Genomic DNA, 15,253 nt, shown 5'->3' with positions numbered 1-15,253 from the left:
TTGTGTTGGGTTTATGTTCAAAACACATAATTTGATGGTTTGATGATTTGTGGTCCTCATACAGCAAACATATTTCAACAAACACAAAGTAGATATTTTGCAAATCTTCTTTAAAACGGTGCTTTTTAAATTGCTTTGATATCACCAGCCATATAATAATTTGATTTTGCAGAATACATAGTTTATGAAATCTAATTCTCAGTGTATCCAGCACATCTGAGCTACATGTTAAATGAAATGGGAAGAGAGTAACAAAGATCAGATTATGGGTTGAGATTGAAGTGTGTCCATTGTACACATTTTGTCTAATCTTCATGTCCAGTGACAAGTTCTGTGTGTTAGTTTTCAAAAACATACTGAGAAAGATACTTTGGTAAAATATGAAGAAATTTTATGCTTGTATTTTGCAGTTGCACAGTGAAGCAAGCACCAATAAAGGTTATAAAACTTGAGCACGTCTTGGCATCAGCAGCTCCAAGTGATCTTAGTCCATGTAGAAGATAGCCTAGAAAACCAGTGCTTTCTTACTCTTGATGGCAAGTATTAACAGGGAAAAAATGCAGAACGTAACAACAAAGCTTGCAAAAGTAATGAAAATATATTTGACTTAGAAAAATACTAGGAGCAGGTGTTCAATTTATCTGTCAGCAATCAAGATTTTCAAGTCGATAATGCGTGAAAGAGTAAAGCTAATTTTTAAGTCTTAGGTTATATTATCCAAAGTCCATTTATATCATAGGGCCCGTTGGAAGTTAATATACTCATTAAGAGTCTGTTCACTTCATCGTTTTCCCCCAATTCCCACTTTGTTCCTGCTGAAACACTTGCTTCTCAAAGCTTCTTGAAGCATCTGTAAAGCACCTTGACTGATTGTGATAATGACCTTTTATTATCTGATTAAGTGCTTTGTCAGGGTACCCAGCATGCTAAAACTTCTACAAACAGAGGGAAAAAATGGTTCCTGCCTCAGAGCATTTGCAATCAAACACACTACACAAATATACAAAATTCTGGTACTGAGCTTAAATTAACAGTTTACAAAGAAACCCACCATTTAGAAATTACTCATGGTGATTTTCTCTCTTACGGGGGGGACCGAGTAGCTTTAGTAGAGTGAATTAAGCACTCTTGAGATACATTGGCAGTGTTTTCATTTTCTGCCCTTCACTCTATCCACGAATGCTCCAGGGGACCAATTTTATGTCAATATCCTAAACCAACATTGTTGAAATTGGTAAAAAATTACATGACTCATGTGGGATTTAGCCTATAGAATAGTGCAGGTGTAAATGAGCAAGTGTTGGATTAGATGTTTACTCTTTCTCTAGGAAGGTCTCTAGTGAACAAAAAAAAGGCATTATTTTTTCTAAACCAAGGAGAATACATCTGAGGATTAAAGCTCATTATCATAGAATCATTTTGGTTGGAAGAGACTCTCAGGATCATTGGGTCCAACCATAACATAACTCTAGCACTAAACCATGTCCCTAAGAACCTCATCTAAATGCCTTTTAAACACCTCCAGGGATGGCGATGCCACCGGTTCCCTGGGCAGCCTGTTCCAATGCCCGACAACCCTTTCTGTGAATAATTTTTTCCTAATATGCAATCTAAACCATCCCTGGTGCAACCTGAGGCCATTTTCTCTCATCCTATCACTTGCTACTTGGGGGAAAAGACCAACACCCTCCATGCTACAACCTCCTTTCAGATGGTTGTAGGGACTGATAAGGTCTCCCCTCAGCCTTCTTTTCTCCAGGCTGAACAGCCCCAGTTCCCTCGGCCACTCCTCATCACACAGTACCTCTGAAGCTATCAATAGGCTGTAACATGGGGCATGGTAACATCCACCCAGTACATCCTTGGACTTGGTCAAACAAGAAGAATGTCCATTTGCTTCTCTAAAATGTATGGGCAACAGGTAAGAGGTTTTTTAATCAGTGCTGCCGTGTGTGTCTCCAGCATCTGGAATTCTTAGAATCGGAATATCTGCCACCTGGTGGTGAACGGTATCTCCATATGTACTCTGTATAAAACAGTTTATAATTTCAATATAATCACAGCGTTTAACTTCAGTAACACCAGTAGGCAGCTGGCACAGGATCAACAATTGTTTAATGGAGCTCAGAGACCCCTGTCAGCTTGAGAGACCTTGCCCAGCACCTTAGCTGGGATGGTGTTCAGCTTCTAACAGCTCAGTTCGAATCAAAATGCATCATCACTGATGGCAGGGTAGTGTGTTCAAGTGTAAATGTGCCTGTTTTCTCTCACCTTGTGAATAACACCTTGGCTTTAGATTATAATGAAGGTGAAACAATTTTAACTACTAATTATTCCAAAAGTTGAGGAAAATAAGAGCAACTTAATATTCTTTTCCTGTTCCTCTGCTCATAGACAAATGTAAGCTGGCAGTTCAGTGCTAACCTTACTTATATGATATATATAATACAATGATATATCATGATAGATATATACGCACACATGTTTTCATGAAATATGTCTGATATTTTCATTTCCAGGCTGCAAACCATTTGGAACTGGAGCTTTGGGTAGATGAGTAGGCAGCAGCCAAGTGCCATTTTCAGACTAGGGGAGCATTTTTTTAATGTTACTCGTGTAATTCCATCTGGTAAACTGACACCAGGTACTGTTTTCTATTTGACAGTAATAACAGAAAGGACATCTAGTTATTTTTAGCAGTAATCATCTGGTATCCACTGGCTGTTAGCTTGCAAAATGTGGCACCTGGTCTATTATCACTTAGCTGAAGTACTTGTTTTATTGATGTGCTTTTCTTCTAGGAATAAATGGTGCCAGTTAGTGTGTTTGATCATTAAATATCTCTTCTGTCTTGGAAACTTACAGCTGCAGGGAAGGAAAATGTGATGATGACAGAGAGGTAGAGATGAAATACTTGTTTACAGTTTATTTTTGTAATCGTGGAGAGAAGGACGTTGTGTTTATGTGACCGGAGATATGAACTCCTGAATAAACCAAACTGAGGAATTGTCCTGCTGGGTTTATATTATAAAGGTAGGGAACAATGCTTGAAATGCTGCTGTGGGATGAGAAATCCCACTTTCAAAGGAATGGCTGCAAGAGATGTTGGGCTTCAAAGCTGGAATAAATTATTTCAAATGGCTCCTGTTATCAGCATTGATTTTTAAAGGTTTTTGTGATTTAGTGGTTGTGGGGCTTTAAAAAAGCCTTAATGTTGCTGTGTCAGGACTGTCTTCTCTCCAGACAGATTTTCACATGTGTGCTCCCTACAGTGTTTGCCTGAGCTTCTCCTCTCACTGGGAAGAAACCCATGGTTGTCCTACTGGTGTGCTGGACCTCACAGCTGTGGTTGCGACACGTGCACCACAAGCTAGTCCAGGTAGATTCTGTTCCCTATACACTTCTTTTGGAAGTTTTCCATCAATAAAAGGAGAGGCTGGAACCACATCTTAAAGTCAGGAAAATATGTATCCAAAGAAAGTAACACAGCAAGAGATTGGGTCACACACTACCCTTACTGCCATACTTACGGCAGGGCCTTTCTCCCAGTGGCCCCAGCCCCTGGAGATGAGAGAGGCTGTAGGTCTCAGCTTCCCTCTCCCCTGCCTTCAGGGAATACCCCTTCTATAAAATCAGGCCCCTGATACCACCTTCAGTTTTGTGCCACGCTGTGAAGACAACATCGGTGGGACATACACTGTGACACTCCAGTGTCATGTCAGTACGGCTGTGTTTAGTATCAAAGAACACAATAACAATGGGGGAAGCAGACCAGGACAGCCAAGTTCCCCCACATGTGAAGTGTTTTGAGAGCTGGATTGGTCTTTTATTCCTTGAAATCACCAAAGTAGACATAAATTTATGTGCATGCATGTGCATATATATGTACATATATAAATGCCTTTAATATAAAAGCTGGCTTAAATGCTAGTTAAAGCATTTCAACATCAAGCAATGCTGAAGTAAGGGTCACTCACCTAGACTGACTGGAATAACCAGCATAAGAGTTCATAAAGACTTGCATTAATTAACATAATCGTCCTTGTGGTCTGACATTGCAGGGTCAAAGCTGTGCTTGAAGCTGAGTTTCTGCTGTGCCAATGCGCCCGACTTCCATGAGATTTAATCACACTTGCCTACCAGCCTAGACTTGATGTCTAAATTCTGTGATTAAAGCTTTTCTGGTGTCTATATTTCAAGTAATTTATTCAGCAATTGTTGGAACATTTGACAGAGGCTTTTCTTCTGCAGAAAGCTGTAAAATTCTGAAGGGTAAAATCTTACTCCAAATCCTCCAAAATTTTGCATAGAAATGGAAGCGTTATAATAGAGCCTGATTTACCGTTTTCTTCATAGGGAAGACACTGTGTCTGTGAGATGCTTTTTAATTCAATGTGATTCTCCATACAGTAGGTGTGCATCCTGAACAACACTGTTCATCTGCTTCTAACCACCCAGAAGGTATGCAGAACCTTTATTAGCAGTATCCATTTAACTGATTTGTATGTTACTGGGATACTTCTAGTTGGAGTAAGCTGAGGAACATTGGAATTTATTTTCCGTCAGCTATCCTGGAAATGCAGGAAATACAGCATCTACCCAGAAGTAAGAACGTACTGTACCTCAGCAGGTTGTCACCATGAGGAGCGGTGGCAGCGGTTGTCACCACTGTTAGTCATAAAATACTATTCTCATCCAAGATCTGTTTGTCATTAGACTGCAGTCTCCCAGGACTGGAAGAGCACGTTTCCAAATAAAAGTGGTTTATGCTGATTGATAGAAATATGTAACTGAATACTAAAGTATCTGATAGACACAACACTTGCATGGAGGTTGGGGATAGCCAGATTTTCAAGTTTCTTTCTCCAGACCTGAATTTTGAGAACTAACCTACTCAATATTCTCAAGGTTTCCAGACTGTAGTCTCCCATTTCAGGGTGTCTAACAGTGTTAAATACCTTAGGGCAAATCAGACATGTAGTTCTAGTCTGTTGGAAATGCTCTGATCTGAGACTTACAGTCAGGCTGTAGCCTCTTTGCTCTAGCAGTAAAAGATGTACATGTATTACAGTAAAGAGTCCCTTCTGATGGGGATAAAGAGCTATCAGAAACAGACAAAAAGAAAACTCTGAAACTCAGAATTTAAGACTAATTCATGTATCTATCACTCCCTCAGTCCAGAATCAAGGAAAGAAAGCATCTTGGCTGTACCTGCAAAAAGGAGGAAACCAAAGGCACTTAGATGTGAGGTAACTGTAAAAGGCTGATGGGAAAACTGATTTAGGAGCTGACAGGAGTAAACTGGATTTATTTGAAGATTGGATGTGCAGAAGTAATTGCTGAGTATTGGTCAGAGCTCCTGCAGCACCAGTGTCAACACGATCTTTGTCCATCTGTCACCACTAATTCTCATTCATATATGTAGTTTGAGAAGGGTCTGAAAGAGTTAGAAAAAAAATAGGCATAGAAATTCAAAATATTATATATGTGTAATAATCATTATTGAAGTGATTATTAAATATCTTTTAAGTGATTATTAAATATCTTTTCATGTAAAATATGATTATTTTTTACCTTTGGCAGTTAGAGACTCTAGGAACAGAGGAACTGCAATCCTGGAACCAGTTTGAATCTGTGTTTTATCCAAGTTTGTACCCTGTTTCCAACAGTCATCAAAAATAGATGCTTCATAAAAAAAGGGGAAGAAATCTCTACCAGTGATAATAACCCCCCAGGATAAAATTCTTCTTATCCGTATCACTTGCACCCTTAACCATGAGGGCCTGTATTTATCATACACATTTTTTTAATGCTACAAAATGTTTTCACTATGTATGTAAATTTCTAACCCCTTTTTAACACTGTATAGCCCACAGCCCTTGCCAATGCAGGCACCAGCATGGAGAAGTAGGTGCTTCAGTGCAAAAGGTAAGATGTAAAATAGAAAGGGTATGGTATGAGGTGCATTTTAAAATGGAATTCAACAACAAAAAAAATGCATGTCAGTGGGCTGTTTTGAGAGTGCCTGGCCCCAGTTTGAATGCTGCAGCCAACACGGGCCAGCAGCAAGTGGGCAGTGGGAGCCGGGCAAGGCTGCAGCTCACCAGGCATGGTGCGCAGCGGGAACCTAGGGAGATGTGATGTGAGAGAGACAAACAAAGATCAGAGATGTGATCTCACATGGAGGCCAGGGTGCAACACACAGGACTGCAAGCTCATTTCATTCCCTAACCATTGCTACCTGTTCTGATGTTAGCTGAGACAAGTATATAGATGTGGTTTAGTGCATTGGTTCAGTGTATTTTGAATCTGTATTTGCTTATCCTTGCGTCTCATTCAGGATTGAAAATGGTAGTATTTAAATGCTCAGCACAAAGAGCAGCCAATAAAAAAAGCTGTCATGAGGTAGTACTAGTAGACGCTTGTATGGAGCAAAGTCTAAGCATATTTGCTCCATAATTTTTTTTTTTTAATATTTATTAGAAATATAGAGAAAACACTAAACTTAGCTAACTTCAAATTGGATCAGTTTTGTTTCCAACTTACAAGATTACAAAAAGTTCATACCAAGTTGTTTATTATTATTACTTGCAATATCAAATCCATTTTAAATTATAAACGCCATTGATATTTCAATGTGCTGTGTAGAGGTAGGAGCAATCCTGTGACTGCATTAAAATTTCAGGGACTTTTCTTCTGCAGTGTTTAATACTCAGAACCCAGTCGCAGAAGGGCAAGAAGAAGAAGAAGAAGGGTACAATCCTGACCACGTACTGCACAGTCTCGCTTGATGGTTCATCCAACAGGTGAGATCTGACAAAGCCTGTACAGCCCTGGGAGTTCAGGCTTCCCAGTCCTCAGTATTTCTCACCACCAAGCTTCAATGGCTCCTCCCTTGGTGGTCTGGAGTTCTTGTGAACTCGTGTCAGCCACTGAAATGCCCAGAGTACTTGAGTGTTTGTAGGACTTCATTTTGAGTCCTGGTTTTTGCTGAGGGAGTCAACTAGGAAAAAGTTAAACATGGTGACACCAAAGTCCATTTGGGGATCTAAGCCTATACTCATGTGCTTACATTCAAGCTGGCTCAAAGCCTCTCAGAATTGGAGGCAAAAGTGAATTTTGTGTAGCCACGACAGGCCCATGACTGCATCTGTGATGGGAAGCAGAGAGACAGAACCTGGAAGGAGAAGTAGGATGGAGGAAGATCCAGAAGGCTGGGATCTGTGGTGGTGCAGAGGGTCCCCTGTACACTGGTCTGTTCCTCAGTGGCTGACAGCAGTGGGGGCAGCTGAGCAGAGCTACATCGGTAATATTGGGGATTGGACTAGATGACCTTTGAAGGTCCCTCCCAACCCAACCCAACCCAACCCAACACAACACAACCCAACCCAACCTCCTATTCTATTCTATTCTATTCTATTCTATTCTATTCTATTCTATTCTATTCTATTCTATTCTATTCTATTCTATTCTATTCTATTCTATTCTATTCTATTCTATTCTATCCTATCCTATCCTATCCTATCCTATCCTATCCTATCCTATCCTATTCTATTCTCCTTTCTCATTTCCTTTCTTCCAGTTTGTTGCGATAAGTAACTGGGTATTTTGGCTACATTTAGCAGCAAACCTAGACTCACTACTAAGGCTGTAAGGACATCTATGAAAATAACCAGCCATCCAATGAGTAATTCACCAAATGCTGGAATTATTTCAATTGATTTAATGATATGCTGTTCAGTATTAAGTGAAGTGTATCTCCTGATTAGGAAGTCTGTTTTCCTTTATTATTCATTTTTTGGCTTTTATGTAAAATGACTGTGCTTTCTTCTTTTTAATCTTCATTAAATAAAAGGCTTCTATCTTCCTGGTACATCTAAGAAGAGATCTTTTTAGTCATTTAAAACCAGTAAATTCACACCTTCACAAACACAGGCACTTTACCTGGTAAGTCTAAAATGAAACATTTCTGATAGATTTTGATGGTCTGCTTAGACTGGTGCACGTGTGCGGGTTGTATCTGCATCACTCGAATGCAGCAGTCTGGGGGCTTCCTGGACATACCCACCTGCGACCACAGAGGTTTCAGATGTACAGATGCCCACAGAAAGCCTGTTTAGATACATCAGGTGCCATCCACACTGCATGCTGTCCTCACGGTAAACTGACAGCATTCCCCATTAACTCACTGTGGTTCAGCATGTGGGGTCCTGAAATTCAGGGATACATTTTTGCTCTTTGCTCCTCCATTTTGGGAGGATATCTATACATGTGATAGCCAACATCTATCCCATACCGCGGCTGCTGAGCAGGGTCCGTAGAGTAAGTCTAAACACTCTGGGAATCTGTCTGGTAACTTGAGAAGCTACATCAGAAATCCCCAGGGCAGGACAGATGTGTACCTCTCATTTCTGGTTAACTTCTCTACTTATGGTATAAGCAAAAGTCGTATGTTCATGAAATGCAAAGCAAAATTCAGTGTTGTAATTTGGCCTTGTAACAGTCAAATCTGGAGTGTAATCTCAGTTGTGACTCCCAGGAGAGATAAAATGTAACATCCATAAGGATATTCTTTGTGCATACTATGAAGTCTAGAACAGCGCTGTTCTGCAGCTCTGTTCCTCCTGATCCTCCGGCCAGGGAGACCTCCTAGCAGGGGCGAGCAAGTGGGAGCTTGCTGGGAGAGATCCGTATTGCCTATTTTATTGTCCCTGTGAACTGCAAGAAGAGTTAAGATCCAGGCTTCCTATACTCTATTTATCTCAATGAAGCGAGGAAAATTGTGGTAAAAGACAGAAGATGGTTAAACCCACAGTTTCTCCAAGACAGTGATTCAATATAGCTGTTTAGTCATTGACATACTGTTCTTCACTTTCTCCTACACATTATTATGAGGGGAAGAAAATCATTAGTAATCACTGGATTAACTTCTCTCCAGGCTGTGGGGCAGCTGTTCACAACAATTGGGTTTTGTTATTGAGAACTACTGGGTATTGTTCCTTTGTTTTGAGATTTCCTTTCATATACAGTACAACTGACTAAAGATTATACATATACACATACATATACAGTACAACTGACTGAAGGCTTGCTTCTAAAAGTCATTTCAAAATGCAGTAACATGAAAGGCACATTTCCCCTCCGAACTACAGCAACAGCTTGACATTGGGAGGCCATAATTGGCCAAGTGTTAATTACAAACTCCGTCAGTTTTGCAATCATTGAGAGTAGGCCACCTGCCTAGACTTTTTTTTCTCTCTCCTTTTGCTCATCTATGGAAGATCAATACCAGCTTAACAATTTAGCCATATTCAGGAAAAACTGCTGTTTTTAAAAGATACGTGTACTATGTCATGGTTTATTTTATTTGGAATGTGCTCGTTGAATATTTTCTAGCCTCACTGATTTAGTACCCTTGAATTTTCCAGTCACTGCAGCTAGTATTTCAATCCATACTCCATTATCCATTCAGAATCATCTTTGCCTCTGTCATTTCATGACAAAGCTGAAGGAGCTCTCAGAAGTCCACCTGCGACAGGAGGCAAATAGTCAGTGATTATTTGGCAGCAGGAGGGTGGTACTTCCCGTATGGTACAGCTGACAACTTAGCTAGACCAAGAGAAGCTGGGAGGCAGTTTAGGAGAACCATTGTTGATGAAATGTAGCTGTCAGGATGACCTGGGCTTTTGATTTTTTACCATTATACTGTCTGCCTTTGACTTGCTGAGAATCCGATGCATTTGAATTACAAGTTCCTGTGGCAGCTCACGTGTTGTGGGATAGAGTGGCCCAGAGCTGGTACTCAACACGCATAGGTTCAGAGTTTGATTGAGAGCACAGCTGGAGGTGTATCTATCTGTCTTCTGCTCGGCTAGTGAGATCTTTTACTTGACATATCACCTGCAGTATCTATCATTACACCACCTTAAATCGAAAATCAGAAAAAGTAATCCAAATCACCACCTTAAATCAAAATGGGAGGAAGCAGTATCTGCCTCACATTTACATGACTTTCAAGAGGGTGGTGGGGATAAGAAGAAATTACAACTGATGCATACTGTTCCTCTGTATTAATGCGATGCTTGGCAGCACTGCTAAACTAGGCACTCAGAAATTCTGAATCTCATCCAGAATTATTGATATGACCCTGGAAATCATGAGAGTTCAAATAATTAATTCAAGTTTCTCTTTCGTTGTTTTCCTGGGTTCAAGTCATTACCGTTTGACTCCAGTTCTTCTAGCATGAAGCTTATAGAAATACAAAAGGCTCCGGGAAAACACCAAGGGCTGCGGGAGCCCGCCGCCGTGCAGGGGATGGCCACGGCGGCCTCGGCACCGTCTGCCAGCAGCAGCTTTGCCGTCGAAGTATTCATGGTGTGAGAAGAAAACACGGGGACCTGGCAAAGCGCGCTCCGGTGCTGCCGAGGCCGTGCAGCGGCCGCCCCACCGAGCGGGCCCTGGCCGTCCTGCGAGCCGCGGTGAGGCCACCGCCGGGCCCGCGCCTCGGGCCTCCCTGGCGAACGAAGCAGCGCCGACCCGTTGAGGGGACATGAGGGTCGAGGGAGGCAAGGAGCGCGGGTAGATGTCGGGGGAAAGGAGGATGGACGGCGGCCGGGAGTGAGGGAAAGAAGTGGTCAGGAGAGGGCAGGGCACAGCCCCACCCCGGTCCCCCGCGGGAGCGGCTGGGCGGCCTCCGCCTCCTCCGGCAGCACGGGGGAGGACAACAGCTAGAGGGAGCTCCTCCAGACTGCATCTGCCCGTGCGCCCCGGTTCCTTTCATAGGCTCCCCCGCCCCCTTCCCTCCCTCCTTCCCCCGTGATGGCGGAGGACAGCGAGTCTGCGGCCAGCCAGCAGAGCCTGGAGCTGGATGACCAGGACACCTGCGGCATAGACGGCGACAATGAGGAGGAGGCCGAGCACGCCAAGGGGTAGGGCCGCGCTGCGGGCCGGGCGGGCACAGCTCGGGGAGGCAGACCCCGTGTCTGCGGCCGCTGTGCAGGGCGGGCCGGGCCGGGCTCCCATCGCCGCCCGGAGAGGGCCCGGGGCGGGCAGTGGAGCGCAAGGGCGTGCGAGCCGCGGTGCTGTCAGCCGCTGCCGGCCTGCCCGACCCGGCCCGCTGCTCCTCCGCGGCGCCTGCGCGGGTGCCGGCCGCGGCCGAGGGGCCCCTCCGGCGGCTGTCTGCACCCTCCCCCGGGCCGCCTTCCGCCGCGGGTGGCAGCGTGCGCGGGCGGGCAGGACCCGCCGCCCTGCGGTGCCGCCGGCTCGGGGCCCCTCGCCCCGGCTCCCCTCGTCCCTCCGGGGGCGGCCACTGCCGAAAGGAGAGGCGGGGGCCGGGCCCGCGGTCTGAGGGTCTGATGCTACCCTGCCGGATACGGGCCTTAAAAGCGGGCATTAAAAGCGAGGGTAGATCCTGTTTTGTTGTCTATGCTGTTTCAGGATTTGGGGGCTTTTCTTGTTTTGTTTTGCTTTGTTTTTCCCTGTTAGGAAGACGCCGTAGTGGCTCACGGTGCTCTGGGGAAGTGTCCCCGTGCTCCCCTGCTTGTTTTGGCTGGTTCCAGCGGAGCGGGTCCCTCCGGTCCCCCCCTCACACCCCGCACACGCTCCCCACCCGACCTGCGCACCTGTCCGGGCATCATCTGTGTCCGTCAGTAGTGCAGACACTGATCCTCAACATCACCCATTGTCCAAAAAGGAAATATTACCTCTAAATCCCCACGCTGCAGAGACCAGAGCGCATGTTTTACCAAGGCGTGAGCTGGAGCAGACGCTGTTGTTGTGGTTGTAGGTCCTTCTCCACCAGCCTTGCATCTTAAATCTTCCCACGCTGCAGATCAGGCGCTGTCTCCAGTTGCTGGCGAGCTGACAGGAGAGGCAGCTGCCGTAAAGCCCTCGCACCCGGGCGGCGTTTGGCTCCGTCCTGGCACAAGGTGCCAAGGGTCTGACTTGCTCTGTGGCTGGGGGCTCTTGGGACAGGGAGGTGGGATGAATGTCTTCTAAAAATCGACTTCATTTAAATTTACTTTTTTTTTGGGGGGTGGGGGGTGGTGTTAGAAAACATGATTGCAGAGAAAATGCTTTGTTGTCGCAACTAGGAATGGCTGGAGTAACCTAAAATAGAAATAGGGTAATCTGTACACTCTTACACAAATATCTTCCTCATGAATTTCTCATTCATCTGGTTGAGAGCGTTTCTGTAGGTGATTGATGTTTGAGGATGTACACTGTTTGTCGTTTCCTGCCCCTTGGATTTGCTTGGCAACAAACAGCTCTGCATCATAAATGTGGTAAGAGAAATCTAAGAGACTTAGGTGACTGAGTTGTCTGAAAGGCAGGAGAGGGGAAAACTTTTATGCTCGCTGCTCTGTCAGTGAATTCATGGCATGCATGCTGAAATAGTTGTGTCAAAAATAATTACAGTAATATAAATCTGAGGTATTAAAAAGGGACAAAACAGCGTTTATTATCTTGGGGCTTTTGTTATGTTTATTTGTGTAAATATGCTACAGTTGATGATTCCCAAATACTTAAAACTAACACTGCTGAGAGCAGAGAATGTTCATTGTACTTCATAGGAGCCAACCTGACATGCCAGGCAAGATTGTTTGATAGCCTGTCTAGAATTCATTCGTATCTACTCCTGCTACAGTTTCCTCTCCTGTTTGTGAGCTGGACCGAGTGGTCACTGCCCTCTGCAGCGTAGCCAGGCTGGCGGCCACACGCTCGGGCTGCGGTGGCAGCGGGTGCAGAAGCAGCGGGTGAGAAGCAGCCAGGGCGCAAAGAATTGCACTTTGGTGTGTTCTGAGTCGCTGCTTGCTGCTTTACTCCAACTTGGGTCTTGCTGAGCTCTGAGGGACAAGTACTGTGGCTGTACACCATTCTCCCCAAAACTGGTTTTCAATGAATATCACAGCTGTATTTTAGTGAGTATTTCAAAGAAGCTGCTTTATTAATCTTTGAATAAGAAAGTGAATGCTTCCAAGTAATATGAAGTTTAATTAAATGGGTGGTAGAGCATTCCAGCAGAAAAAGCCTCTAGGTATTAGTATCAGTTTTCTATCATGTTTCTGATGCATGAAGTCTAATATTGACTTCTGAATTACTTTATTTTCCTGTAGTCTTTGAGACTCTTGTTTGCTACTATTTGTCTGCAGGCTGAAGTATCTGAACAAATTCCATCGAATAAAAAGAAAAATATTACGTTACAGAAAATACAAAGATCTACTTTTCATCTGGGACATTAACCCGTGGTAATAAAAGCCTAACTAGTCTCTGTTTTCTCCCTACAATGGTATATTAATTTTTGAAGTAGCTTTAAAATTAGCTTTGAGCTTTTAGATTAGGTTTTATATACGTAAGCAATTTATGAGCAATCTCAAGCATACTCGAGACTATGACTGTGTCAACTGATTTGCTGAATTCTGAATGGTCTCCACTGCTGCCCATCAGTATTTTATGCTATTTTAACCTCACGTTTTTAGAAGTAGGTAGAGTATGTGTTGTGTGTGTTGTGTGACAGTCTCTTGTAGGATTGCTTTGTAAATGAAGTTACTTTCAGGCTGTTTCTTGACATTTGTGAAAATATTTCCGTATAAGCTGACCACAAAAAACCACAGTCTGTATAATTTTGATGTATAATTTTGATTTTTTTTTTAATTTCCTATTTTTATGTGCCTGAGCACATAAATTACTGCAGCAGAAAATACCGTTTTATAGCTCTCGACCGTGCAAATGTCTTTGTCCTCTGCTTCTGCTCCTGTTTTTTAGATGCAGGATTATGTATGTTGTGTGACTCATTGCTGTTCTCCCATTCTGTGTCTGCAGCTTGCTTCTGCTAGATGCATTATGCTGTACTTGTTCTGTTTCATAATAAGGTGCTGTTTACAGAATAGCTTTGTTACTGTGTATGTAGAAAAATATTATTTATTGCACCTGAATCCACCCTGCTGAGCCTGGCTTTGTAAGGTCTCTCAGTTCTTTCTAAATAGCTCTTTATGCTCAATGGCAGAAAGGCTTTGGGCACAGGAGGTTTATTATAGTAACCAGACGAGGAAAAATTATGACCTTTAAACAACTCCACCAACCCTCAGAAATTATTTACTTTGAATGTTTTAGTAGTATACCCTTTTGATTATTGTCAAATGGCAACTTCATAATCAACACTACTTTTAGATTAAAAAAGTATCTTTTTAAAGTGCTGGAGGCAGTGCTGTGTTTTAGCAGGTGAGAGTTACATCTTGGTACAGCCTTACAGACTTGGAGGGGGAGGCAGAAGAAACACGCAGAGCTTTAAGGAATAGCTGATGGGTTAGGTTTAAAGGCATTGCTATTAGGCTTTCATGCCTAAAAAACTTATTTCCAAGTACTGAAATTTATGGGAATGAAGTCTTTGTCCAGAGAGGTTGTTAGTAGTGGTAGTTTGTTAGGAAGTGGAATTTGGAGGACACAAGCCCTTCTGGTCAGGACCTTCTTATTCTGTGGAAGTGATGGTAGTCTAATACAGCAATGGGAAAGCACTTTGCATCTAAGCCTCCATTTTCTTAATGAAGCAAGGACAGCTCTACTGTAAATAATACTACTTTGAAATTTTTTTGAGTCTAGCCCATATAAATGAGATCTGATTTTTGTGATCAGAAAGATCTATATAACATCTTCAGAAATGTGGTTTTGCAACCTCTCTTATTCACAGAGAGGGGAAAAAATACTGTGAAGGCAGAAATCCCACATGGGCCCAGGCCTTTGCAGCTTAAAAATAAACATCTGAAGTAGATGTTTGGTTTTAAATTTGAGAAATTGCTAACTTAAACTTACCATTCAATGTAATTTAAAACGGATTTTGGTATTACAAAAAGCTGTTTCTGGTAAAGCAGAATTTAGTGTCCAAAAAGGCAATTAAAGTAACATTGACAAATATTAAGTGGGAAAGATAATTTAAAAAAACCTAGGGATCTGAATCAGTTTGACCACCTGAGTAGAGTAACTGTCAGGCTTCTCCTGATTTATCCATCTCAGCTTTTCATGATTTTGCTCAGGGCTTCACAAAGTAAGTTTATCTGCCTTTGCCACAGTACTCCCTTCAGTGGTTGGTTGATTTTTGTCTTGTTTTGTTTTGTTTTGTTTTGTTTTCAAAACAACCCAAAACAACAAACAGAACCACAAACCAACAGACAAACACAAACCCCCCACAAACAACAAACAAACAAACCCAAAAAACAACACCAAACCAAATGAACAAAAAACGCCAGCACGTGCAGGG

General features: G+C 43.0%; 1 protein-coding gene across 1 annotated transcript in view; it reads left to right on the top strand.

Annotated features, from left to right (window-relative positions):
- Positions 1-10,769: 10,769 nt before the first annotated feature.
- NMT2 (N-myristoyltransferase 2) overlaps positions 10,770-15,253 on the top strand; it is a 31,110-nt gene continuing 26,626 nt past the window's right edge. The window contains exon 1 of the mRNA XM_065832232.2: positions 10,770-10,928. Coding sequence (XP_065688304.1) covers positions 10,819-10,928 — 110 coding nt within the window. The 5' untranslated portion in view covers positions 10,770-10,818. The remainder of the gene's footprint in view (positions 10,929-15,253) is intronic.

Source organism: Patagioenas fasciata, chromosome 2 (assembly GCF_037038585.1).
Source record: "Patagioenas fasciata isolate bPatFas1 chromosome 2, bPatFas1.hap1, whole genome shotgun sequence".
NCBI lineage: Eukaryota > Metazoa > Chordata > Aves > Columbiformes > Columbidae > Patagioenas > Patagioenas fasciata.
Note: the sequence above shows the minus strand (reverse complement) of the source record. Positions and strands in the feature narration are given on the sequence as shown.